The sequence below is a fragment of the Nycticebus coucang genome, chromosome 14, assembly GCF_027406575.1.
Source record: "Nycticebus coucang isolate mNycCou1 chromosome 14, mNycCou1.pri, whole genome shotgun sequence".
NCBI classification, from domain to species: Eukaryota; Metazoa; Chordata; class Mammalia; order Primates; family Lorisidae; genus Nycticebus; species Nycticebus coucang.
The window spans coordinates 8589554-8616420 of record NC_069793.1 but is presented as its reverse complement, the minus strand read 5'-3'; the positions used below and the strand labels follow the sequence as shown (position 1 = coordinate 8616420).

The 26867-nt window shown below is 52.2% G+C and overlaps 1 protein-coding gene across 1 annotated transcript; it reads left to right on the top strand.

The window, feature by feature from the left end:
• The first annotated feature begins 831 nt into the window (after positions 1 to 831).
• Positions 832 to 26297, top strand: EHD1 (EH domain containing 1). Its single transcript, XM_053560990.1, has 5 exons — positions 832 to 1495; positions 5847 to 5944; positions 21618 to 22030; positions 25039 to 25203; positions 25636 to 26297. Exons 1-5 carry the CDS (start codon positions 1092 to 1094, stop codon positions 26158 to 26160), a joined length of 1605 nt encoding a protein of 534 aa, XP_053416965.1. The 5' UTR covers positions 832 to 1091; the 3' UTR covers positions 26161 to 26297.
• The last annotated feature ends 570 nt before the right edge of the window (positions 26298 to 26867 follow it).

Here is a 26867-nt window from a genome sequence, read left to right as displayed (position 1 = left end):
GACGGGGGTCTCCCTTTTGCTCAGGCTGGTCTTAAACTTGTGAGCTCAGGCAATCCACCCTCCTCGGCCTCCTAAGTGCTGGGATTACAGGTGTGAGCCACAGCACCGGGCCTTCAACTTCCTCTTTATGAACTCTTGCCCTGCCACAGTTCCAGCCTCCTGGGAGAAGTCTCTTCACCCCCACAAGTTATATGTCACCTTTGTCCTCCACCGCTTGTGCCCCTCTCCCAATCCCAGCCCCGTTTGCCTGAGGTCAGGCCTTTCCCTGCCGTCAGACTTTCCATCGGCTCCTCTCTTTCCCCATTTTTCTTTCCCTGTTCACCACCTGGCCTTGGATTCCCTACTCCTCAGCTTCCCCAGCTACCTCTTTCCTGTCTCTCCCTCTCCAAAGCAGAATAAAAAATGAGGGGATGAGAGGAGTGTGTGTCAGGGAAGCGGGAGAGAGGAGTGCAAGACCCAGAGCCTCCGAGGCTTCCGGGGATTCTGAGCCGGTGGAAAGAGGACGGTTCACGGGGGAACTGCGAGTGGGGCGCGTAGTCAGGGAGCCGGAGTGTCTAACTCGTTTCTTGCGGAGCCAACTTGCAGGGTGTGGGGGGTTCACGAGCGCTGGAATTCCCAGCGCCGGACACCCTGCTCCTCGCCTTTCCAACCGCAGCACTTCCGCGAGCAGCCGGGTAAGTGCAAAACAGGTGCGGTTGCCACGGCACCCCGACCAGGAGCTCGCGAGATTTGGAATCAGCCACTGGGAGGTGGGGAAGGGGGGGGAGGACGTGGCACGGAGCTAATGGGCGGGACCTGGGGCTCCTTCCTCCTCCTCCCCATTCCCCGCGGCCCCGGCGGCGGCGGCGCGCGCCGGAACGCAGGCCTGGACCCTATAAAGGACGCTTGGCTGGGCGCACGCCCCATTTGGCAGAGGGCCCCTCCGCGGACCGTGCTGGGCGCTTGCGCAGCGTGAGCAACTCCCCGCCCCCTGCCCCGCTGCTGTCGCCAGCTTCCCGGGCCGGCAGTCCAGGCCCCGCCTCGGCTCCGCGCCCTCACCCAGTTCTCAGCCACCGGTCTGCCCCGCAGCAGCCAGCCCTGTCTCCAGCAGCATGTTCAGCTGGGTCAGCAAGGATGCCCGCCGGAAGAAGGAGCCAGAGCTCTTCCAGACGGTGGCCGAGGGGCTGAGGCAGCTGTACTCGCAGAAGCTGCTGCCCCTGGAGGAGTACTACCGCTTCCACGAGTTCCACTCGCCCGCTCTGGAGGATGCTGACTTCGACAACAAGCCCATGGTGCTCCTCGTGGGCCAGTACAGCACCGGCAAGACCACCTTCATCCGGCACCTGATTGAGCAGGACTTCCCGGGAATGCGCATCGGGCCCGAGCCCACCACCGACTCCTTCATCGCCGTCATGCACGGCCCCACCGAGGGCGTGGTGCCGGGCAACGCGCTAGTTGTCGACCCGCGGCGCCCCTTCCGCAAGCTCAACGCCTTCGGCAACGCCTTCCTCAACAGGTACCCACCTCTTGCCACGGGATGCGGGAGGCGCGGCTGGGCTGACCCTCCGCGGCTGTCGCCCCCGCCGTCCTTTGTCTCCAAGGCCCGGATGAGACCCTCAGCGACCACTCCCTGGGACGAACCCTGCCTGTCTCACAGAAAACCCACACCGGGGTCTGGGAGTGAGCATCGCCGGCTCCTCCGGCTTCTGTCGCCCCCAGAATCTTCCAAGTTATCAGTTTAACTCCCAAACCCTCAGATCCCAGCCCCACTCCCCTCAGATCCACGGCCGCGGTAGGAAGGTGAGGCATTCTTGTTTGTCCATCCTTGGCCTCCACCTCCTCCCCGCAGATTGGAGACACCGATTCATTCAAACCAACTCCTCACTCTCTTACCTTCAGTGCTCTGTTTCATAAGTATCGTGGGGAAACCCAAACTTTTAGTTGTTCCCTTTTCTGGTGTGGTAAGTGCTTTATCTCCCCTGACATGGTGGTTTTGTTTAGGAAGGACAAGGTGTGGCCTGCTGATTTGAGGGCAGCCCTGGAGATGGGACTGGCTAGGTTTGAACACTTCTCTCAAAGGCAACTCTCAGAGTCAATGCTGCCTTGAGGGGCTTCAGGAAGCAGCATGAGGTGGTGATGCTGGGATCCCTGAAATGAGATTCTGGCCCCAAGTCACTCTGTAGATGCATTTAGAGGTTCCTTAATCTAGGAGCCTCAGTTTCCCCAATTAAATGAGACCTGGCTCCTCCTGATTAGAGTAATCCATCAAGATTCTGACCCTCAAGATGTTGTGAATGCAATGCAGTGACTGCCCAGGCTCACTTTTCTCTAAAGGAACTTAAGGCATCTCCTCCGCCCCCACCCCCAGGGGACATACCAAAGGACCCTGCCCTCTCTGCCACCCCCATTCAAGGAGTGACTCCACATGCCTTTCACAGTCTTTGTCAGGGGAAGAGCCTAGGAGAGAATCTTTGAATCCAGCTTTCCAGGTCTCCGCCCTCATGACTACATTCCTTTCCAGACACTGTCCAGCCACATGGGATGGCGTACCCCAGAGTGAGGCAGTGGCCAGATCTACCTCCATGTTGTATTTTTGCTCCTTCCAGGCAGGTTAGCTTATCCTCTTGTTTTGTGGCTGGGCCATACAAACACCAAATAACTCTTTTTGTCTAAGGGTCCTAAAGAGGCTGATCCTCTTAGCCTTGAACTTATCTCCTCTGCGTTTTAACATTCTGTGCCCTTAGATGTAGATAGGTGTTTGGCTCAAACCACAGGCTGGGAAGAGCCATTTGATCTTGTGGAAAGTTTCACTGCTATGCTGGAAAGCCCAAGCATTAGGTCTCTGCTTCCATTCAGAACTCGGGGAAAGGTCTCTCTCTGCTGTCCTTATGTATGCACTTTTGATTGTGAAGGCAGACCATTGTTTTTTAGTTTGTTTGAGAGAGTCTCACTTTGTCACCCTCGGTAGACTGCTGTGGCATCATAACTCAAAGCAACCTCAAACTCTTGGGCTCAAATGATTCTCTTGCTCAGCCCCCCAAGTAGCTGGGACTACAAGTGTCCACCACAACTCCCGGCCATTTTTAGAGATGAGGTCTTGCTCTGGCTCAAACTTGTCATGAACCTGTGAGCTCAGGCAATCCACCCACCTTGCCCTCCCATAGTGCTAGGATTACAGGTGTGAACCACTGCGCCCAGCGTGCAGACCATTTTTGAAAGGAGAAACAGGGCATGTAACTGGTTCTCCGAATTTGGAAACCCAGAGTTTCAGAGCTGGAAGGATCTTAGACATCATCTCAGCAACCCCACCTCATTGGTTCAGGAAGCTGAGGGCCCAGGTGGCTTGTCGGGGCTTCACTTTAACACACTGCAGATTGGCCTTTGTGGGGCCAATTACTGCCCACCCAAAAAAATTGCAGTTCTGTTCAGGAGCACATTGGTGCCACAGGATCTGAAAACAACACACTTTTATTTCCTTCTTGCTGAGGGTCAGTCCTGAGCACAGATAGTGCTGCCAAAGGGGTCCTTATCAGCCAGAGCCGTGGCCTGAATCAGTGGCCTGGAGCCCTGTCAGGATGTGTAGTGCAGGGAGTGCCACCCAGTTGGGGAGAGCACAACAACAGGGGCTTTTCTCTGGCTGATATAGCCTGTCTTCAAGAGACCCATTGAGTCATGATTTTGACTTTCTGGCCTTCCTCCTCTGAGTGCCACTCTAAGAATAAAATCAGATGAAGCAGGCTCGGCTCCTATAGCTCAAGTGGCTAAGGCACCGGCCACATAAACCAGAGCTGTTGGGTTCGAATCCAGCCAGAGCCTGCCAAACAATAATGACAACTACAGTCAAAAAATTGCCGGGGGTTGTGGTGAGCGCCTATAGTCCCAGCTACTTGGGAGGCTGAGGCAAGAGAATTGCTTAAGCCCAGGAGTTGGAGGTTGCTGTGAGCTCTGATGCCACGGCATTCTACCCAGGGTGACAGCTTGAGGCTCTGTCTTAAAAAAAAAAAAAAAAGTCGGGTGGCGCCTGTGGCTCAGTGAGTAGGGCACTGGCCCCATATACCAAGGGTGGCAGGTTCAAACCCAGCCCCGGCTGAACTGCAACCAAAAAATAGCCAGGCGTTGTGGCGGGCACCCGTAGTCCCAGCTGCTTGGGAGGCTGAAGCAGGAGAATCGCGGAAGCCCAAGAGCTAGAGGTTGCTGTGAGTCCTGTGATATCATGGCACTCTACTGAAGGCAGTAAAGTGAGACTCTGTCTCTACAAAAAAAAAAAAAAAGTCAGATGAAGCAGACCTGGGGGGCAGGGCACAGTCAGAGTATCTTAAGAGTGTCTTGTGAAAATTCCTCCTTCCATAACTGAGACTGTCCACTTGTAGTGTGGGATGAAATCTGGGTCCTTGTTTGTGAGAAGGTGAGATCGATGCATCTTTATTGCCCATTCCCTTTCTTGATTTCTGCCACGTTCCCTGGGCTTTGCAGACCAACTTGACTTGGGTCCTACAGATGTTATCTTACTGGCCAGGTTAATTTACAAGGCATTTTTATGTACGTTACTTCCCAGGGCCAGTCCTTCTCTCAGTCCTTCTAGGTTGTCATCTCTCTAGTGGCTCCCTTCCCTAGCAGCTCTGCTACAGGCACTAGTGAGGGTGAGGTCTAGGGTTTGTTCCTCCTGTGACAGGTCAGCTGGTCTTGTTCTGTTGCACTTGGAGGCAGCACCTGTCATGCTAGCCAGCAGCTCCCAGCCTCTAGGCCACTGGTCACTTGGGGGATGGGACCAAAAGGATCTAATCAGCTCAGATTCCTCCCCTGTCTTGGAAAGGCTTTAAGTCTATGTCCTACGGACAAAGGATCAGTATTTTCTTTGCTCATAATACCTTTTTCAGAGCAATTTTTAGAGGAACTTTTTCTGTGCCCAGTGAAGAATCCCTGCTATCAGTTGAGATGGCCCCTTGCTGTTCTGGACTGTTCTAAGCTTAGTATGGAACACAGGCAGGCATAGCTGAGCCCTTGTCATGAGTCAGGGGCCCATCAGCCTTTCCAGGCTTTATTCTTCCTGGGCCTGCCCTGACTTTTAGACAATGGTAGGTATATCTGTACCTACGTGTCCACCACGCACCAGCCTTTGTGGCTGCCTGACTTTGATTGGGCTCCCATTGCAGCCAGATGAAAGGGGAGGGCCGGCCCTAGTAGCAAAAGGAAGAGGCTTAGCATGTGGAAATTTAGCCAGGCTGTTGAAAATATTAACTTGAAATGCCAAGGTCCCTTTTTTGTTTTTGAGACACAGAGTCACTATGTCACCCTTGGTAGAGTGCCATGGCATTGCAGCTCACAGCAGCCTCAAACTCTTGAGCCTACGCTGTTCTCTTGACTCAGCCTCCCAGGTAGCTAGGACTACAGGCACCGGCCACAATGCCCGACTTTTTTGTTGTTGTTGTCATTGCTATTTAGCAGGCCTGGGCCAGGTTCGAACCCAACAGCCCCTGTGCATCTGGCCGGCACCCTAACCACTGAGCTACAGGCGCTGAGCCAAGGTCCCTTCTCTTTCTCTTCTGAGTTGCGTGGTAACCTGGGCTTACACAGTTTTCATTAACAAGTCAGTAGCTTGAGAGTTGAACTCTGGAATTCTGGGTGAAAAGCAAATGTAAGGGAAGTGCTGATGTGGGTCAGTTTGCGCCTGATGGTTGCGTTTCCAGTTAGGAAAATACATCCAATTTGCTGGCCACCCCTGGAAACAGAGATGAAAGAAAAGCTCCTATGAACTCCTTGCTTCTAGAGAGGAAGCCAGAGATGGAGACAAAACACAGAAAGCCCTGTTGTTTCATCTGGAGCAGTGATACAGACTTGTCTTGACTTCTGCTTTTGCTCTTGTGTAGGTTCATGTGTGCCCAGCTGCCCAATCCAGTCCTGGACAGCATCAGCATCATTGATACTCCCGGAATCCTGTCTGGAGAGAAACAGCGCATCAGCAGAGGTAAACAGGCCCCGACTGCAGCCCTAGGCATCAGTGTCGTCAGACTCCTTCTATCAGATGTCTGCGACCTGGTTCAGATCTGCCCTTGAGATTTCTTCCAGCCCTAGGCCTTTGAAAAAATAGGTCCAGTAAGAACCCATTTTACATTAGCTTCTTACTTCCACAGTGGTCTGTGGACTGAGAAAGGAGGAGCTGCTTTTTCCCTTGCTTGCTGTGCCCAGGTGACAGGAGCACTCACGAGAGACCACAGACGATTTGTATGACCCTCATGTTTTTAAATCGCTGAGGCATGCTGGGAACAACAGGATCAGGAGACAGAGACTTGGACCTTCCTGTGAGGGCACAGGAAATTGCTTAATACCTGTGCTCCAGGTCGTCCAGCCAGCACCCTGGCCCCCGGGACTTACTTGCGTTAGCTTGTGTTTAAAAGCTTTGCCTCTCAAAGCCTTCTAAATTCCTATTCCAGTCCAGCAGCACTGTGAGGAAGCTGGCCAAAAGGAGAAGCTAGCAGAAATTTGTTTAAAAATGTTGGGACTCAAATAAATTAAAAAAAAAAAAAGTTGGGGGTACTGACTCAGTGCCCGTAGCATAGTGGTTATGGCATCAGCCACATACACCTATCCAGGCGGGTTCGAATCCGGTCTGGGCGTGCTAAACAGCAATGACAACTGCAACAAGAAAATAGCCAGGCATTGTGGCAGGAACCCACAGTCCCAACTACTTAGGAGGCTGAGGCAAGAGAATTGCTTAAGCCCAAGAGTTTGAGGTTACTGTGAGCTGTGATGTCACAGCACTCTACCGAGGGTGACATAATGAAACTCTGTCTCAAAAAAAAAAAAAAAAAAATGGGGGGGATTAGTGGAAATTTGTTTAGTTGTTGATAGTAGCCTCCCTGGGTGCGGTTTTCATGCTGTGCATTAGTGTGCTAGGCCCATTCCAGTTGTGTAAACTTTTGCCTAGATTTGCCTGAGGTGTTTTTTTTTTTTTTTTTTTTGACACAGAGCCTCAAGCTGTTAACCTGGTAAGGGTGCCATGGCATCACAGCTCATAGCAACCTCCAACTCCTGGGCTCAAGTGATTCTCCTGCCTCTGCCTCCCAAGTAGCTGGGACTACAGGTGCCCGCCACAGCACCCAGCTATTTTTTGGTTGCAACTGTCATTATTATTTTTTTTTTTGTAGGGCACTTTATGGCCCTTGGTAGAGTGCTGTGGCCTCACACAGCTCACAGCAACCTCCATCTCCTGGGCTTAAGCAATTCTCTTGCCTCAGCCTCCCGAGTAGCTGGGACTACAGGCACCCGCCACAACGCCTGGCTATTTTTTGGTTGCAGTTTGGCCGGGGCTGGGTTTGAACCTGCCACCCTCGGTATATGGGGCCGGCGCCCTACTGACTGAGCCACAGGCACCACCCAGCAGCTGTCATTATTATTTGGCGGGCCCAGGCTGGATTTGAACCCACCAGCTCAGGTGTATGTGGCTGGCGCTTTAGCCGCTTGAGCCATAGGCGCTAAGCCTGCCTGAGGTTTTTGAAGATCTGACTTGGGATAAGCCTGAACTGGAGCATCTATCTGCCACTCCCTGCTCTTTTTTTAGACAGAGTCTCACTCTGCCGCCCTCAGTAGACTGCCGTAGCATTGTAGCTCACAGCAACCTCAAACTCCTGGGCTCAAGTGATTCTCTTGTCTCAGCCTCCCTAGTAGCTGGGACTACAGGCGCCTGCCATAACACCTGGCTATTTTTAGAGACCGGGATCTCACTCTTGCTCAGGCTGGTCTCCAACCTGTGAGCTCAGGCAATCCACCTGCCTCGGCCTCCCAGAGTGCTGAGATAACAAGCATGAGCCACCACACTTGGTCTACACTGCCCCTTTTTATAGAAGGGCAGGCACTTTGGAACCTGAGTGTTTTCTGGGAAGAGCTTGGGGGCAGGAGGCTGGTATCTGGCAAGTGAGGAGTAGCATCTGCAGCTGCCAATATGAAAATGGAATAAAATGGCAGCAGCTGTAGCTCAGTGGGTAGGGCGTTGGTCACATAAACCGAGGCTGAAGGGTTTGAACCCAGCCCGGGCCAGCTAAAATCAACAATAACAACTGCAACAAAAAAATATCCAGGCATTGTGGTGGGTGCCTGTAGTCCCAGCTGCTTGGGAGGCTGAGACAAGAGAATCACTTAAGCCTATGAGTTTGAGGTGGTTGTGAGCTGTAATGTCACAGCACTCTACTGAGGGTGACATAGCAAGACTCTGTCTCAAAAAAAACAAACAAACATAAAATGGAATAAGATCAAACTCTGAAGAGAGGTTGAGGACCAGTGACCAAGTTTGTTTATCATTAACTTGCAAATCTTTCCTGCGTTTCTTTTTGGACCACCCAGTGGTAGTGAGCCTTGCAGCCTGGTTGAAGCCAACAGCCTGGGATTTGGGGTATATGTGTGTCTCTGTGCTGGGGCTCTGAGGGGGTGGGACTCTGTTCTTGGTGCTGAGAAACCTTGCTTTTCTTTCTTTCTAGCCTAAATGGGCCCTGATGTCAGGGTGGGATTGCATCAGACCGTAGTGAAACTGCTGTCTGTCTAATCTGGTTTCAAAGCTGCCAATTAAGCTTTTAGGTTCTCCTGCCCCTGCTGATAGTGATGCTGCTAAGAGTTCAGGGAGGAGATTTGGGGATCTGGGTTTTTTTTTTTTCTTTTCTTTTTTTTGAGACAGAGCCTCAAGCTGTCACCCTGGGTAGAGTGCCGTGGCATCACAGCTCACAGCAACCTCCAACTCCTGGGCTTAAGCGATTCTCTTGCCTCAGCCTCCCAAGTAGCTGGGACAACAGGCACCCACCACAACACCTGGCTATTTTTTGATTGTAGTTGTCACTGTTGTTTCGCAGGCCCAGGCTGAATTCGAACCTGCCAGCTCTGGTGTATGTGGCTGGCACCTTAGCCACTTGAGCTATAGTTGCCGAGCCAGGGGATCTGTTTTTTAAAAAGGTAAGGGCCTGTTCAGCACCCATAGCACACTAGTTATGGCACCAGCCACATACACCAAGGCTGGCAGGTTCCAACCCAGCTAAACAACAATGACAACCGCAATAAAAAATAGCCATGCGTTGTGGTGGGCGCCTATAGTCCCAGCTACTTGGGAAGCTGACGCAAGAGAATTGCTTAAGCCCAAGAGTTTGAGGTTGCTGTGAGCTGTGATGCCACAGCACTGTACCAAGGGCAACATAGTGAGACTATGTCTCAAAAAAAAGAGGAAAAAAAAAGTGAGGGCCAGGCTGGGCACGATGGCTCACACCTATAATCCTAGCATTCTAGGCAGCTAAGGCCGATGGAATCCTATAACTCAGGAGTTCAAGACCACCAGCCTGAGCAAGAGCGAGAGAAGGCTGAGGCAAGAGGATCGCCTGAGTCTAAGAGTTCGATGTTGCTGTGAGCTCTGATGATGCCATAGCACTCTAACCAGGGCAACAGAGTGAGACTCTGTCTAAAACAAAACTTAGGGGCCAGTTCTTTTTCTTTTGTACTGCTTTTGTTGTTCCAACCCGGTTTTAAGAAAATGCCTGATAGGCAAAAGGCTTGTCATCTACCAAAGCAAGGCCAAAGAATCTGAATAAGTTACTCTTACAGAGACCCATGTCTCCCTCTTGCAGAAAGAGAACCACAGAGGGAAAATGTTCTCAGTCTGCCTCCAGGGCCAAGGTGTTCTGGAGGGACTTTGTTTAAGGCTGTATTGAGGTATCTTTTCCATAGCAGAGGAGGATCCCCTGGCCGTAAGGTAGAGAAATCCTGGCAGGTGAGCTGATGTGGCACATCCTGGGATAAGGGACAACCGGGAACAAGAAGCTTATCTGGCCAGAGTGCTACTGCTCAGTGTGTCTTTGGAGCTGAGTTAGTCTTTGAGGAGAAGGCTTTAGGGTTCTTTTTTTTTTTTTGAGACAGAGTCTCATTTTGTTGCCCTTGGTAGAGTGCCTCAAACTTTTGGGCTCAAGCGATTCTCTTGCCTCAGCCTCCCCAGTATCTGGGACTATAGGCACCCACCACAACGCCGGCTATTTTTAAAAGCAAGGTCTTGATCTGGCTCAGGCTGGTCTCAAACCTATATGCTCAAGCAAACCAACCACCTTGGCCTCCCAGAGTGCTAGGATAGGGTTTGTTTTTTGTTTTTTGTTTTTGAGACAGAGTCTCATCTGTCATCCTGAGTAAAGTGCTGTGACGTCATAGCTCACAGCAACCTCAAACTCTTGGGTTCAAGTGATCCTCTTGCCTTAGCCTTCTGAGTACCTGGGACTATAGGCACCCACCACAATACCCAGCTAGTTTCTCTATTTTTAGTGGAGATGGGGGTCTTGTTCTTGCTCAGGCTGGTCTTGAACTCCTGAGCTCAAGCAATCCACCTGCCTCAGCCTCCTAAAATGCTAGGATTTCAGGCATGAGCCCCTATGCCTGTAGACTTTAGGGTTCTTGAGGCCTCCATTGTCTTAAAAAGGAACTCGGAAACAGCTGTTTTCCACCAGTGTTGTGAAGTTTCCCTGCTGGACTATCTAGGGCCCTTTGGCCGCTGTCCTCAGAGCTTAGCAGGCTGAGCAGCTGGGACTGAATGTCTTGTATGAGTGCCCTGGCTGTCCCCACTGGGATGCTCCTCTGCTTCCTTTCCTTGTTAGGAGAGAGAGGCAGTGGTGCCCACACTTGCTGTCTTGGGGACAGGTCCCAACATGGTACTTGAAGTATAGGTGCCGCTCGGGGAGGACATAGGCACGCCTGGCTGTATGGCCCTAGAGTTGCCTATGCAAATGACAGGTTGGAGGAGTGAGCCAGTGGGAGATGAGGCTCACCATCCGTGCTCTGCTTGTGGGGCCTGCCGGTCCCCTGGGCCCACAGAAGGCCTATCCCATTGTGTCATAGAAGAGGGAGGATGGCTGAAAGAAAATTATGTGACTCCAATTGTGCGATAGCATGAAGTCAAACCGATTTCCTCAGACTAGTTCTTCCTTTCCATAGGCCTAGAGGTCTTGGTTTAAATATATTTTACTTGCTGGGCATGGTGATGCTGACCTATAATCCTAGCTACTGGAGAGGCTGAGGGGGGAGTATTGCTTGAGCCCATGAGTTTAAGATCAGCCTGGGTGACAAAGTGGCTCAGTGAGTAGGGCACCAGCCCCATATACTGAGGGTGGTGGGTTCAAACCCAGCCATGGCTGAACTGCAACCAAAAAATAGCCGGGCGTTGTGGCGGGCGCCTGTAGTCCCAGCTGCTCGGGAGGCTGAGGCAGGAGAATCACGGAAGCCCAAGAGCTAGAGGTGGCTGTGAGTCCTGTGACGTCATGGCACTCTACCCAAGGGCGGTAAAGTGAGACCCTGTCTCTACAAAAAAAAAATAATAAATTAAAAATAAAAATAAAAAAAGAGACTCCATCTCAATAAGGGGGAAAACAACCCCACTTATTATACCACTGTCTGATATATATGTGTAATGGCAAAAATGAGGTTTGTGTGATAGAAAAAAAGGTACCCAGTTAGGGTTTAGTGTCAGCGTTTTGTCTTCAGGAGGAAGACCATCACTGGCTGCCTCTTGCAGGTGCTTGTGTGGACTCCAGGGTGGGGACCGCTAGGTGATTTGGGAGGAGTGGATTTCTCCTTCCTAGAGCCCTGCCCTTCAGTCATGCAAAGGCCCATGTCTCCCTGTGCAACAGCGGAAGTCAGAGAAGGGCAGTGCATTCCAGGCCCTGGGCTGGCCACCTATTGCTCCCTTTGCTGGTGGTGTGGAAACCAGGTGTTTCCCTCAGAAAGATGGGGCCAACAGCGCGGGCCGGGTGGGCAGCATGCCTTGCCGTACTGTGCTGTGCTGTTCCCTGGGAACACACGTCCTTGTGGAGGCTGCATGTGTGCTAGCAGTTGCTAATTACATTTACTTCCATTCCCCACCCTACCGGCCTGCCCCTTCTTGGATTCTTTTCCCCTTGTCCCCTAATGTGTGCAGGAAATACTGTGTGCAAAGATAAGGTAGGGCCAGTGAAGGCCCAGAGCAGTCAGGATGCAGGCTTGGCTCTGTGAGGGACCCTGAGAATTGCCTTAGGGAAGAGAAGCGGGCACCTATTGGGGTCTCGGGCTGTCCTAACCCTTGTGCTAATCTTCTGAGTGACTTTAAAGATACAGTTCTCCTGTATCAGCAGGGACAGGTGGCCTATGGGGACAGCGTTCATTCATGAGTGCTGCCCATGTGACTGATAAAGGGCATTCCAAAGGGCAGCTGGGGTGTGGCAAGGCTGGTACCCCTGACCACCCTCACAGTCACAGCAGAGCCTGGGAGCACACCAGGGCCACCATGGGCAGTGGCAGGAGGCTGCTCAGGGTCCTGGCTGGTGCATTCACTCTGTTGTCACTAGGCAACTGTGAACTAAGGTGGAATTTTTGTGCCTCAGTTTCCCCCACAAAACTATGTTAGCAGGAGAGTATTGTTTCAACTTAGACTAAGAGCTTGGAGACCTGGCCATGGCCCTGTCAGTGAGCTCCATTGTGGTGTCATAGCAGCTGCATCTGCGAGGAAGCTACTGCCTTTCAGATGAGGAAATAGACCTAGGAAAATTGAGTAGTTTCCAGAGATGACACACAGCCTACAAGTTTTGGTGCTAGGACTTGAACCCAGGCAGGGCGGTGTGTGCACATACTGCAGTGTAGGATGCCACAGTGTGAAGAAATCCCCAGCGCTTGCATCAGACAGATCTTTGACCCTGTTGGGTAGTTACTGTGGAGGGCTTCTGAGCTCTCCTGAAGTGTACAGAGGCCACCCTCTGCTCTCCTTCCAGCCCAAAGTCAGACTCTCAGCCTGGAAGTGGAGGCTGAGAGCCTGAGGTCTGGGGCTTTGAACTACATTGCTAATATCATCTTTTTCCTTGTTTCCTGCCTCTAGCCAAAAATTACCCCTCAAGCCATCCAGGGAGTGGCACTTGGAGCCAGCCCTGATCCAGGGTGACTGGTCCCCTCAGTTCTCATTTGCTCTCCTGCTGACTCCATCCCAGTCTGGGAGCCATCCTGACCCTTGCTACTTGCACAGGGCCCTTTGGCTCAGACTCCCAGCTGTGTGGCCTTGAGCCTTCCAACCCAGGGGTGGAGTTGCTCCATGGGCAGCCCTCCCTTCCTCTGCCTAGCCCCAGAGGTGCACCAGCACTACCAGCCCCTGGCTGGTGTCTCCCCAGGCGTTCTGCAGATCATACTGTGCTCTGAGGGGTTGCCCAGAGGCCTTGGGCAAGGCCAAGTGCTGTTCCTCTTAGATTTACAGTGCCCACAGCACAAATACAACAGAAGATTCAAGTCCCACGTCAGTACTTTAGGAGCTGAGTGGCCCTGGAGCCATCACCAGTGCAGCAGGAATAACAGTGTGAGCTCTGGGGCTGCTGTTGGGTATAGAAACTTGTCTTAAGCTCTTCCTTAGTGCCTGCTACACAGTTAAATGTTTAGCAGATGTCAGCTGATTAATCAGAAAGAGACTGGGTCAGGCGTGGTGGCTCACGTCTAATCCTAACACTCTAGGAGGCCGAGGCAGGTGGATCACCTGAGCTCAGGAGTGTGAGACCAGTCTGAGCAAGAGTGAGACCCATCTCTACTAAAAAAAGTATAGAAAACCTAGCTGTGCTGTGTAGTAGGTATCTGTAGTCCCAGCTACTTGGGAGGCTGAGGCAAGAGGATTGCTTGAGCCCAAGAGTTTGAGGTTGCTATGAGCTATGATGCTATAGCACTCAATCTCACGGTGAAAAGAAAGAGACTGACTCATCTAGAGTTTCCCAGACTTTGATAAAAGAGACCTTTTCCTGTGTGATCTCTCAAGGAGGATCCTCAGGGTAGCACTAACTACCACGATTTCCCCCTCAGATTCCAGGCCCTCCTCTGGGCTCTCCAGGTTCAGGAGCCTCGCAGCAGCCTCCCAGGCCCTCTACTCACCCCCACCCACCGTTCCTCCCTCTCTAGTCCAGCAGGCGAGGGCGGCTCTTGTTCCCACACTCAGCGGAGGAGGCGTACCAGGCTGTGCCTGTGCCGGCACCTGTCCCCCAGGCTGCGAGCCGGCTTGGGCTGGGGAGCAGCTGGCCTGAGGCCTGCAAACATTCGGTTTATATTTGGAGGACGAGGCATTCTTTGCACATTTGAAGCGGTCCTTGCCTACACTCCATCAGAATCTGAGCTTCTTGGGACCAAAATACAAATCCTGAGAGTAAATAAGAGCCAACATTTACGAAGTGCTTGCAATGTGCCAGGCTCAGCCATTCCTCCCAGCAGCCCTCCAAAGGGGAAACTGTCTTCAAGTCACAGATGGAGAGACTGGGAGCTGTGGCACCAGAGGCAGGTGGTCTGTTGGGGTCACACAGCTGGTTGTTCATAGGAGGTTCAGGATGGAAATGTGGGCCTGCTACCAGAGTCCTGTCCTTCCTCCTTCCCCTCTTTTATTGCTTATTTCAAGTCAGGTTCATTGAGTCTGCTGTGTGTGTAGTAAAACCCATCCTTTCTAGTTATGCTGCTCAGTGAAGCAGCTGCCAAGATAGTATTCCCATCACCCACAAGTTCCCCGTGTCCCATGTAGTCACTTCTGGTCCCAGGCAGCTCACTGATATTTGTCCCTAAATTTTACCTTTTCCAGATTGTTACATAAATAGAATCTGGGTAGAGTGCTGTGGCATCACAGCTCACAGCAACCTCCAACTCTTGGGCTCAAGCCTCTGCCTCCCAAGTAGCTGGGACTACAGGTGCCCGCCACAACACCTGGCTATTTTTTGGTTGCAGCCGTCATTGTTGTTTGGCGGGCCCAGGCTGGATTTGAACCCGCCAGCTCACGTGCTTGTGGCTGGCACCTTAGCCGCCTGAGCCACAGGCGCCGAGCCAGTGTGTCTGTCTTCTTTCACTTTGGTTTTTATATTTATTTATTTGAGACAGGCTCTCACTTTGTCACCCTTGGTTGAGTGCTGTGGCATCATAGCTCACAGCAACCTCAAACTCTTGAGCTCAAGCAGTTCTTTTGCCCCAGCCTCCTGAGTAACTGGGACTATAGCCTGCCACAACACCTGGCTATTTTTTGGTTGGAGTTGTCATTGTTATTTAGCAGGCCGAGGCCGGGCTCAAGCCCTCCAGTCTCAGTGTATGTGGCTGGAGCTGCACTTACTAAGTTATGGGAGCCGAGCCTGTCTATTTATTTTTTTGAGGACAATCTTACTGTGTTGCCCTGGCTTGAGTGCCGTCACATCATGGCTCATAGCAACCTCAAATTCTTGGGCTCAAGTGCTGTTCCTCCTTCAGGTTCCCGAGTAGCTGGGACTACAGGCATGCACCACCACACATGGCTAGTTTTTCTATCTTTAGTAGAGATGGGGTCTCGCTCTTTCTCAGGCTGGTCTTGAATTCTTGAGTTCAGGCAGTCCACCCACCTCGGCCTCCCAGAGTGCTAGGATTACAGGTTTGAGTCACCACGCCCATCCATGTCTTCTGTCACTTTGCAGGATGCTTTCAAGATGCATCCACAAGTTCCAGAGTATCAGTGGTTTGCTTCTTTTTGTTGCCGGGCCATTTCCTAGGGTAACAGGGATGAACCATCATTTGTTATCTGTTCACCTGTTGAAGAGCACGAGGCACTTGCAGCTCAGGGCAGTTTTGAATTGAGCTTCTCTAAACATTAGTGTCCAGTGCTCTGGTGTGTGCTGTCATTTCCTTGGGTAAGTATCCAAGGTGGGGAGAATGCTACCTTTTCACCTCTGTGTTACCCCGGAAAGGTCTTTTCCTTAAGAACTTCAGCTGGAGGAAACTCAGGGTCAAGTCCTTTCAGTGCAGATTCTTCTTGCTTCCTGAATGTCTGTCTGGCTCTCCCAGGCCTGACCCAGGTTGGAAACCTGTGTGATAGAGAACTGGGGTGAGAAATACTGAGGCCCACGCAGCTTGAATGGCAGGAAACTAAAGTTGATTGGAGACAAACCCTCTATTGTTTTGTGTTTTAGAAACTTTGGGAATTTATGAAGCATATTTTCCCTCAGCTACTGAACTACCTGCACTTTGGATGGTGCTAGTGTAGGGCTTGAAGGCATCAAAACAGCTCTCACTTCTATTCTGCTGGTAGAAAGCATGGCTGCCTCTGGGCAGGAAGGTAGACCCTGTGAACAGGCCAGCAGCCCTGGACCAGGACGGGGCTGGGGGGCTCACAGCCACCTTAAGAGGTGGCACACAGCCTCCTGCCCTGGGCGCCTGTGTACACACTTCCCGAGGCATCACGCAGCCTGTTGCCCAGAGTGACTCTTCTTCCCTCTTCACCTGTTCCCAGGACTTTTTCTATTTTCTTTTTAAATTGTGGTAAAATATACCTAACATAGATTTGCCATTTCAACCATTTTTATTGTTTTAATTTTTTCCCTAACTTTTCTTTTTTGTCTTTTTTTTTTTTTTTACATAAATCAGAGACCTCTGTATCCATTTAAACCATTCTTATGAGGGCAGGCTGGGTGGTTTATGCCTATAATTCCGGTACTTTGGGAGGCTGAGGCAGAGGGATGGCTTAAGCTCAGGAGTTCGAGATCAGCCTGAGCAAGAGCAAGACCCCATCTCTACTAAAAATAGAAAAACTAGTTAGGCATGGTGGTAGGTACCTATAGTCCCAGTTACTCAGGAGACTTGAGTCAGAAGGATCACTTGAACCCAGGAGTTTGAGGTTGCTGTAAGCTATGAGGCCACAGCACTCTACCCAGGGTGACAGGGTGAGACTCTGGTTTTTAAAAAAAAAACAAAACTATTCCGTGTGTGCAGTTGGCAGTGTTAAGCATATTCATACTGCTGTGCTGCCATCACCACCCAGCTCCAGAATGTTTTCCATCTCCCCAAACTGACATTCTGTCTCCATTAATGATACCTCCCAACCCCCCATCCTACCTTCCATCTCTGTGCGCTTGACTAGTCTGGGTCCCTCCTGTACTCAGAGGCCTGTGCCGCCATCTCTGGCCTGTTTCCTTCTGCATGTCTCTCCAGTCCCAGTCCTCTCTGGGCCACAGCTTGCCCCAGCAGCTCAGGTGACCTTGATGGGTCTGGCTTTACTGACTCTTCTGGTGGCCTTTTCTTTCCAGCCCACAGCCCTGGGCTGTGTGTTCTATGTCCTTTGTGGAGCTACCCATGTCAGCTTTATCCACCCTACCCCTACCTTGGTAAGAACAGCCTGCTTTCTCACCAAGCACAACTCTGGCTGTTGCAAGAGGTGATTAGACCTAATTCGACCTCCTGTTTGTCCCCTTTGGGCAGTGCTAGGGGCGCTGGCCAGCCCTGTTGTGCTGGCCTCCTGTGCTGAGCTCCGCGTGCAGCAGTGCTCTGTGCTGCCACAGCATGGTTAGCCCTCATCACCCTTTAAAACCCGGTGTCTTTCAGGGGCAATGAGGGGCTGGTGGTGGTTTACAACCACGTAGTCTCACACCTGCAGTGACAGGGCACAGGCCCGAGTGCTATGGCCCTTTTCGTCACCTATGGGTGTGCTTGGCCGGTTACTGTGTCTCCCTCTTAGCAAAGGTGTGAGTGTTCTCAGTAATAAACAGGAAAAAAATTCATTTAACCTACAAAACAAATGGATTTCAAGTTGAGGCAATGGCCAGTGACTAGATTTGGGAGTGGGGTGGTGTGGGGCGCTCTAGCTGGGGCTCACGGACCCACGGGCTGGCAGGGAGTTTGATACTCACTCGTCCTTCTTTCTCGCCCTTTCCCCAGAGTCCACCTCCATCAGGGGGAGGAAGTAGTGAGGCCACACTGGCTGGAGTTTGGAAGGGTGATCTCAGCTCCCCAGGCACTGTCCTGACTCCCAGGCCAAAGCCAACACAGCCGAGCACAGCCCATCAGGGCGCCCCGTTCCCAAGAACTGAGCTGAGTTTTGGCATCACTGCATCCCCAGCTGTGTGGATTCTAGTTTCAGCTTGTGGCAGTCTGAGGACAAACAGTTTGATGAGGAAGAAGTGGGGCCCCTTTTGCTGAGTGAGGAGCCGCTGTTCAGTCCTTGAGTCATCAGTTTTTCAGTGCTGACCTGCATTCCCAGAGCCAGCCATAAAAGGCTACTGCAGCCATGGGCCCCAAGCAGGCCCTGCAGGCTCAGACAAGGTGCAGGTCTGGCAGCCCCAGGGGCAGTAGACAGCCTCTCTTTGCCCCTGATCCCTCCTGCTGCTCTTAGGCCTTCTCTTCTGGTTTTCTGCTGATCTTTCACTCTCTGAGTATCCCTTCCTGTAGTTCTCAGAGCCAGCTGCATGAGTCGGGGTGCCTCAGGGGCCTTGTACTTTGGAACCAGCAGCCTGGTAGCTGGCAGCTGGCACAGGGGTGACCTGGAACATGCTCTATGGCCTCCTACACCTCTGGGCACCTGGAATCTGAGCCATTCACACAAGCCTCTGGAAGACTGACCGGGCTTCCCTGCCCAGCCTGAAGCCAGGGCCCAGCTCCCTCCTGTGCTGTTTCTGCTTCTAAGCAAAGCACCCTGTTCCCCAGTGTCAGGGCAGGAAGACGGTTGCAGATCACTGCTTTGAAGAAGCTGCCCATGCTGTGTTGGCTGAAATGGTAGATTTGGGATTTTCCTTACAGGTTGGTGAGTTTCCTATAGGACAAAAGCTGGTCTCTGGCCTCAGCTGAGCATGGTGAAGCCCAGGCCACTAGGCCCCTTATTCCCTTTGCCCAGGAAGCCCTATGTTCCCCCTGACTAGGTCTGCTGGGAGTCTAGTGTGTTACCCCACTTAATCCTCTGTGTAATGCTAGGAGGAAGAATTGATTTGAGTTTTACAGATGGAGTAAGTACTAGTACTCAGAAGTGAAAAAAAGAACTTTAGGTCACAGAGTATAGAGCTGGAGCTGGGAGCTGAGTCCAGAGCCATCTTATTAAAAGCTCACACTCTTTCTGGGTGTCTCGAGTGTGGGGAGAGGCTCAGCACCCTGTGGCTTTAGGCTTGCAGATGCCTTGGAGGCACACTTGAACGTGGGGGCCTGGCATTGGGAACGTTTGTCTAACCACGCAAAGCTCATTCCTTGGCACGCCTCACAGCACTGTTTATTCCACAGCCCCACAGTGCCTCTCGGGAGCACCAGCTGTAGACTTGCCTTCAGCCCAGGATGGGGAGTAGCTGATGCCACCAAGGCAGGGGCCTGTGCCACCCTGCTGCCTCCTGAGCTCAGGACGGATGATAAACAGGCTCCTACCGGGGAACACTGAGTGCTGCCTTCCTTCCATCACTGCAGGTTGCTCTGGGCCTGGCTGTGGCCTTTCCTTGATACTTTTCTCTCTTTTTTTTTTTTTTTGAGACAGAGCCTCAAACTGTCACCATGGGTAGAGTGCAATGGCATCACAGCTCACAGCAACCTCCAACTCCTGGGCTCAAGCGATTCTCTTGCCTCAGCCTCCCAAGTAGCTGGGACTACAGGCACCCACCACAACACCCGGCTATTTTTTGGTTGCAGCCATCATTATTGTTTGGCGGGCCGGGCTGGATTCGAACCCACCAGCTCAGGTTTATGTGGCTGGCGCCTTAGCCACTTGAGCCACAGGTGCCGAGCTGATACTTTTCTCTTTATTTTGAACTCCCCTCTTTGTGCTATTTCCTGCCTTGCAATCTGGAGAATACCTGTCTAAATCCCCAACTTGGTCAGGGGGTGCCAGGAGCAAGCTATGGGGGTGAGGAAGTTGGCTTTGGGGCTTCTCTGGCTTTTCTTCGGAGCTTGACTTTTCTGGGCTGGCCTACATTTAGGGTGGCTTGGTACCTGTGGATCGACTGAGCCAGGGACAAAGAAGCTTGCTCAGAATCAGTCAGAGGGAATGTGGCAGCGGAGGGCCTGGGACCTCAGCTCCCCATAGACTCGAGGCTAGTGTTCTTCAACTTTTTTTTTTATCTCATGGCACACTTGAACCTATATTAAACTTCTGTACACACTTAAATTATATTGATTAAAAAAGGGTTAAAAATATATATACTTTGCTTTGAACTTTCAAAAATAATTTAATGATCTTTAAACATTTTCACAGCACACCTAATATTCTCTCGTGGCATGCCAGTGTGCCACAGCACACCATTTGAAAATCACTGCTCTAAGCCATTGTTTCCACAGGGTCTTCTTGTCTCTCCTCGGTATTTCTAAAAGGTGAGGAATAGAGAATTTCCACTTCTGGAGGCAATGGAAGAAGTGGAAACATTTTTAAGAGGTGTAGTTGTCAGAGAATACAAATTAGACTGCTTTTATAGAGACCTAAAAATCATTGGCTTAGAACAGATATCCAGTAGTTTATGTGAAAAGTAAGCCCAAGGCCATCCTGAACATGCAGCTTTCATCTCTGAACCCAAAGTGGTTGCTCCAGTTCCTGTTATCACATCTGCATCCTAGTCCTCAGGAAGTTGAGAAAGCAATGGAGGGTTCATGTACCTTTTCTTCTTTATTTCTACTGCAAGGGAGGCTGAGAAATGCACTTGTAAGCTGGGAGGCCATGAATCCAGCTGAAACTGGATAATTCCACTATTAAAGGAGGAATTCCAGTTAGCAGTCTCTGCCACAGAGGACACAGTTCACTTTAATTGGTGAGCCTTAATTGGGCCATAACAAGTTAGTGGAAAACAGGAGATCAGGATGGTTTTTTTTTTTTTGAGACAGAGTCTCACTTTGTTACCCTTGGTAGAGTGCTATGGCATCATAGCTCACAGCAACCTCAAACTCGTGGGCTCAAGCGATTCTCTTGCCTCAGTCTCCTAAGTAGCTGGAACTACAGACACCCACCACAATGCCTGGCTATTTTTAGAGACTGGGTCTCGCTCTGGCTGGTCTCGAACCCGTGAGCTTAGGCAATTCACCACCTTGGCCTCCCCAAATGCTGGGATTACAGGTGTGAGCCATCGCGCCTGGCCATGCAGATGAAGGTTTAGAGCAAGCCTCTGTCTAGCCCACCTGCTTCATTTTCAAAACATGTTTAAGACCTAGAAGGGGGAAGCGGTTTGCAGCACTTCCTGGCCTTGTTGTAGAGCCAAGGTCAGCAAACTTTTCTTATAAGAGTCAGATAGTTAATATATTCATCTTTGCAGACCTTATGGTTTCTGTCACAATGACTGGACTTTGCTGTTTTAGACAAAAACAATACAAAGCGGGCAAGGCTGGCCAAGGTAGATGAGCATGGCTGTGTTTCAGTAAAACTTTATTTACATAAACAGGTGGTGGGCCAGGTTTGGTCCCTGAGCTGTAGTTTGCTAACCGCTGTAGCAGTTAATAAATGAGATTCTTAGAAAATAGGGAGGCTGACACTTAAGCACTGAAAACTACCAGCCGCAGTTACTGCTGTATGTACCGTCACTGCTGTTCAAGGGCACATCGCTGGCAGGTGGTAGCACCTAGTCTGCTGTACTCACCATACTCATCTGAGCCCTGTTGCTGGGTCTCCTCCTCACTCTTGCCCTAGTCTCACTCACCTTAAAGAACTTGGACTTGGCAACTTCCTTTGCATTAGCATCTATTTATACTAGATGCCAAGTGGGTGAGGGCACCACCATGGCAAGTGCAGAAATAGGGGAGACCTGAGGAACATCCCTTCAGGGTGCTGTGCCGTCCAGGTGAGTACATTCTGAGAATTTAAAAAATGACCTCAGACTGAAAAATAGTAGGCCAACTTAGAGACAAGAGCATCAGAGTAGCCTTGATGGGAACTCTGGGTTCACCCTTCTCCTCCCCCTCAGGTTATGACTTTGCAGCCGTCCTGGAATGGTTTGCCGAGCGGGTGGACCGCATCATCCTGCTCTTCGACGCCCACAAGCTGGACATCTCTGATGAGTTCTCAGAAGTCATCAAGGCCCTCAAGAACCATGAGGACAAGATCCGTGTGGTGCTGAACAAGGCTGACCAGATTGAGACGCAGCAGCTGATGCGGGTGTATGGGGCACTCATGTGGTCCCTGGGAAAGATCATCAACACCCCCGAGGTGGTCAGGGTCTACATCGGCTCCTTCTGGTCCCACCCACTTCTCATCCCTGACAACCGCAAGCTCTTTGAGGCTGAGGAGCAGGACCTCTTCAAAGACATCCAGTCCCTTCCCCGAAACGCCGCCCTCAGGAAGCTCAATGACCTGATCAAGCGGGCAAGGCTGGCCAAGGTAGACCCTGGGGTGAGGGGAGCAGCCTTTTGCCAGGCAGGGCTTGGGGACTGTGGGACTGGCATTTGGGCCCCAGGGATTCCCAGGACCCATCCCAGCCTGTTACACAGCCAAACCTGCCCTGCACTGTTTCCATGTGTGCAGAAAACTGCACCTGTGATGCAGCCTGCTCAACTGAGACCCCTTTCCTGTTCTGTTTGTGGTTTATACCCCAAGTATTTAAAGGAAGGATTTGGATATGTTTGCAATGTAGAAACAGCAAACAGGAAGCATCACCACTGAAGTGAAGGAGCCAGCCCCAGAAATGGAGAGTTTGGGGGGATGTAGCTCTGAATCTCAGTGGGGTTCCCTCCTAGGGCTATTGAGCACTAAAGTGCCCCCAGCACAGTGTGGAAACAGTGGGGAAATAGGAGGAGGGACACAGCCCCCAGTCTAACCTTCCTCAGCCTTCAGGGGGCAACAAGGCACACACGAAAAGTAAACCTTGGTTATTCGTGTTGTCCAGGGTAAGCACAGGAACTGAGCCAGGCAGCTGTCCCTGTGGGATAGAGGTGCTGGGGCGGCTGTGGGCAGAAGCTGATGTTTGGGCTGGGTAGGAAGTAGCTAATGAGGAGAAAGGACGCCAGCCTGCAGCCCAGTGAGCGTGCTGGGTGCTGAAGCCCAGACCACAGTGAGGTTAAGGTGGCATCAGTCCACACAGGCCTCATAAGCACCCTTACCCGTCATGGAAGCACAGGGCTGAATCGTTTAAGAGTTTGGAGTCTCAGTGGCTTGCTGAGTACTAAGTGAGAGCCCAGGGTGCTGGGGTTAGGAAATGAAGGTTTATGCCACCTGTGGACCCTCCTAACAGAGGGACAGGATACATCCTCTCAGGATGTTTGACTTTGGATAGTGCCACATCATGAGCCAGTCCAGATATGTCATCGTGAGGGATAGTCCCAACTGTGGCTGGGGGTGGCCCCTTTGGACGGAAATATTTGAGGCAGACAGAGCAGCAGGGAACTGACCAAGTACAAACACTGGCATTTTAGTAGGGCATCCAGCTGTTCTCCATAGTCTCAGCATAGGGCTCAGATGTTTAAGGAACATACTCTGACCCTCCCAGGCTGGGTGAGAGCTCAGCTTGTGAACTGTCCTGTCACCCAAGCCTGGGCTGGTCAGGGATGGGTCACTGGTTCTCTGGTGAGAAACTGCAACAGGCAGGTGCCCTCTCCTGCTGTGTGGAATGCAGAGAAGGACCAGGGCAGATGGTGTGTGGGGTGCTAAGCTTCCGTGACAGTGGACAAGGACACAGTCCTCCAGGCTCCTGAGTATAAAGGAGAGGCACTTCCCAGGGAGCTGGTGCCCCTGCCTATGGCAGGTGGGTTAGAGGTGTAGTGACTCTGCAGTGCCTGCGCACAGTGACCCTCACTCCCACTATCTTAAGTGGCATTAGAGTGCTGCCTGGCCTGAGCAGCAAGAGCTGACCATCCGTCCTTTGCCTCTACTGTGGCTCCGCCTTGTGACCCAAAGTGCTTGTAGGCCAACACATCACAGCCCTGTCCCACCGTGCAGGTCTGAGCCCCTCTCCCTGCTGGGCCAGGATCTACTGTGTGCCGAGCCCCTGGCACCTTGTGTACGTAGACACAGGTCAGATCCTGCTCTGGAAGGTTCAGGCTGCATGTTTTTAAGATACCTGACTCTAAGCTCCCTGCAAGTAGAGCCAGTTCTGAAGGAACCCATGAGAAAAGGGTTCCCAAAAGGACCAAAAGATGTCCAGAGCTGAGGGATGTGGCTCTGGTTGAGTTCCGCCCAGCCTCCTTCAGGGGCAAGCACAGAGCCTCTCCTGGAGGCCTGGAGAGGTAGTATGTGACTGCGTGCCACAGACATACTGAGTCACCAAGCCTGGAAAGTCCTGTGCTGTCCCAACCCTGCTGTGTCTCAACTGCTTCCTTTTCTGGAGTAAGCAGCACTCTCGGTGCTGACTTTAGCTGGCCTGTGCCGGGCAGAGTGGCCACTGCAGCTCTCTGTGACCTGCTTGCTGCAGTGTCCCTGGGAAATCCTATATGGGAACACGGGGCAGTTCTTGACCAGGCCACCCAAGCTGGGCATGTGGGGCTCGTGTTGAGTGGAGAGCAGCAGAAGGGCTGAAGCTGGCCGCCAGAAGAAGGGAGTCAGGGCTGGCTGCCACGTGGCTAGACTTTGCTTGGCAAGGCTGAGGGATTTGAGGGCTGGGGTGCTCTTGAGGTGTCAGTGTTCTCAGACGCTGCAGGGAAATGAAGGGTGTGCCACCCTGAACTACACTGAGTGAGGTACTGAGGCTTAAATAAAGCTTGAAACAGCTGCGGAAAGCCTCTGTGGGATTTTTCTAATCTTTAGTCACCCTACCCCTGTCATGATGATAAAGTGGTATGTAGCTCAGGCCTGCTGGCTCTGTGAGCTCTCCATGAGCAGTCTGTGGGACTGGCACTGGGGGGGGTCTATGTGGCTCTGCAGGAAACATGCGCAGGAAGGGGCAGCTAGAGGAAAGGGACCCAAAGAGAAACAGAAGGGACACGGGCTGCAGAGCGCCTTGGCAGCCCCAGGCGCAGTGTTGGCTCTTCCTCACGGTAGCTGAGCACCCTGGGTAAGCCCTCCCACCTGTCTAACTTTGCTTAGGGCCTAGGTGGAAGAGTCACCCTGCCCCTTGGGCCTAATGGTGCTCAAACAGCCTTTCCTTGGTTGACAGACTCAATTTTGCTCTTCCTGGATCGTCTAATGCCTCATGCAGGGCTGTTGTCTGTCTGCTGTTTCAAGCATGTTTTCCTTCCCTTTGCTCTGTCCCTGTGCCCACTACAGTGGGCAGCGGGGCCTCTCCAGGTTGTGTCTGCTCCTGGGCTGGGGTCCTGTGGTGGCAGCGGTGGCCTGATCCCATTGCTCCCACTTCCCTGTTCTGAGCAACAGGCAGCAGCAGCGTCCTCAGAGGCTCCCTGGGGCCACCAGACACATGCCAAGGAAGCACATGCCACCCACCCCTCTTGTCCTCACAGGTCCATGCATACATCATCAGTTCCCTGAAGAAAGAGATGCCCAATGTCTTTGGTAAAGAGAGCAAAAAGAAAGAACTGGTGAACAACCTGGGAGAGATCTATCAGAAGATTGAGCGGGAGCACCAGATTTCCCCTGGCGACTTCCCCAGCCTCCGCAAGATGCAGGTATGGCTGTTCCCGGACTCCCCCGATGCTGTCAGGAAGGCCACAGGGGACTAGCTGTGGAAAGAATCCCAGTTTTGGCAAAGGGCTTCACAAAATGGAAGCTGCTGGGTTATCACTGGCACCCAACCCAAATCAGAGTTAACCCAGGCAGTGACATTGAGCAGGGGAATGTTGTGACTCACACTGAGTGAAGGGGAGAGTGTGGGGCTGTGCCAGGGGCCCTGCCGTGTCCTGTCATTCTTCCTCACTACAGCCCTGGAGGAAAGTGCTGCTGTTACCTCCTGCTTACAGGTTAGGGAGCCAAGGCCCAAAGGGGCTAAGTGGCCTAAGCTGGTATGTGGTATGTGGGAGACCCACCCTTTTTGCTTGAGAAGCCACTCAGCCTGGGGGAGCTGCCCTTCCCAGGCCTGCTTTTTCTTTTCCTACCCATAGGAACTCCTGCAGACCCAGGACTTCAGCAAGTTCCAGGCCTTAAAGCCCAAGCTGCTGGACACAGTGGACGACATGCTGGCCAATGACATTGCCCGGCTGATGGTGATGGTGCGCCAGGAGGAGTCCCTGATGCCATCCCAGGCAGTGAAGGGCGGTGCCTTTGATGGCACCATGAATGGGCCCTTTGGGCATGGCTACGGTGAGGGGGCCGGTGAGGGCATTGACGATGTGGAATGGGTGGTGGGCAAGGACAAGCCCACCTACGATGAGATCTTCTACACGCTGTCCCCCGTCAATGGCAAGATCACAGGCGCCAATGCCAAGAAGGAGATGGTGAAGTCCAAGCTGCCCAACACAGTGCTGGGGAAGATCTGGAAGCTGGCCGATGTGGACAAGGACGGGTTGCTGGATGACGAGGAGTTCGCCTTGGCCAACCACCTCATCAAGGTCAAGCTGGAAGGCCATGAGCTGCCTGCCGACCTGCCCCCACACCTGATACCACCCTCCAAACGGAGGCATGAGTGACCAATTGACTGGCCTCCCCTTCTCCACACCACCCAGCACGCAGAGGCCTGGGAGGCAGAGACGGGGTGGAAAGGGAAGGGTCACCATTTCTCAAGGTCCATAAAAGACTGAGCGGATGTTTCCTCAGCTCTTGAAAAGGAAAACCACCATCTTTCTTTTAAAGCTGTTCTGGGGCCTGGCGGGGGAGGCAGGGGTGATACTCAGATGTGAATGATGGAATTTTGTGCACAAGAACTATGGATATTTTTAATATATAATGTTAGAGGCACATTCTTTCTTGCCTCCTACTCTGTCTGACTGCCCCGTGCGCACACAGCCTCTGTCCCTTCCCAACCTTCCTCCGCTCTGGCTCTGGCTGGACTTGACGTGCGGTGACTGTGCCTACAGGGAAACTAGCTTCCCCGGCTCGCTCCTTCTGGCAGCTGCCAGGCCAGGGCTGTGTGGACAGGAACACCGAGCACCCTCTGTGTTTTATGCTGAGAGTCACTTCAGGGGCAGCGGTGTCCTGTCCTCACCCAGCTCAACCTTCTCCTGTGCTCTCAATGAAGTGGGTTCTTGTGCCTTCTACCTCCCGTCTCCCTGTTTGTCACCCTGCCCTTTCCTCCTGCACCCTACCCACCACAGCACTCCACACCAGCCTGGCAGTCACTTTGGTCTTTTGAGGGGTTCAGAGGGAAGAGGAAGAGGAAGTCTTCCAGAAAAATATA

Excerpts from the sequence above, each read along its gene's own strand:
- EHD1 (XM_053560990.1), top strand. The coding sequence starts at position 1,092 with ATGTTCAGCTGGGTCAGCAAGGATGCCCGCCGGAAGAAGGAGCCAGAG. Across the intron at positions 1,496-5,846 it reads GGCAACGCCTTCCTCAACAG|GTTCATGTGTGCCCAGCTGC; the intron begins GTACCCACCTCT and ends GCTCTTGTGTAG. Across the intron at positions 5,945-21,617 it reads GAAACAGCGCATCAGCAGAG|GTTATGACTTTGCAGCCGTC; the intron begins GTAAACAGGCCC and ends CCTCCCCCTCAG.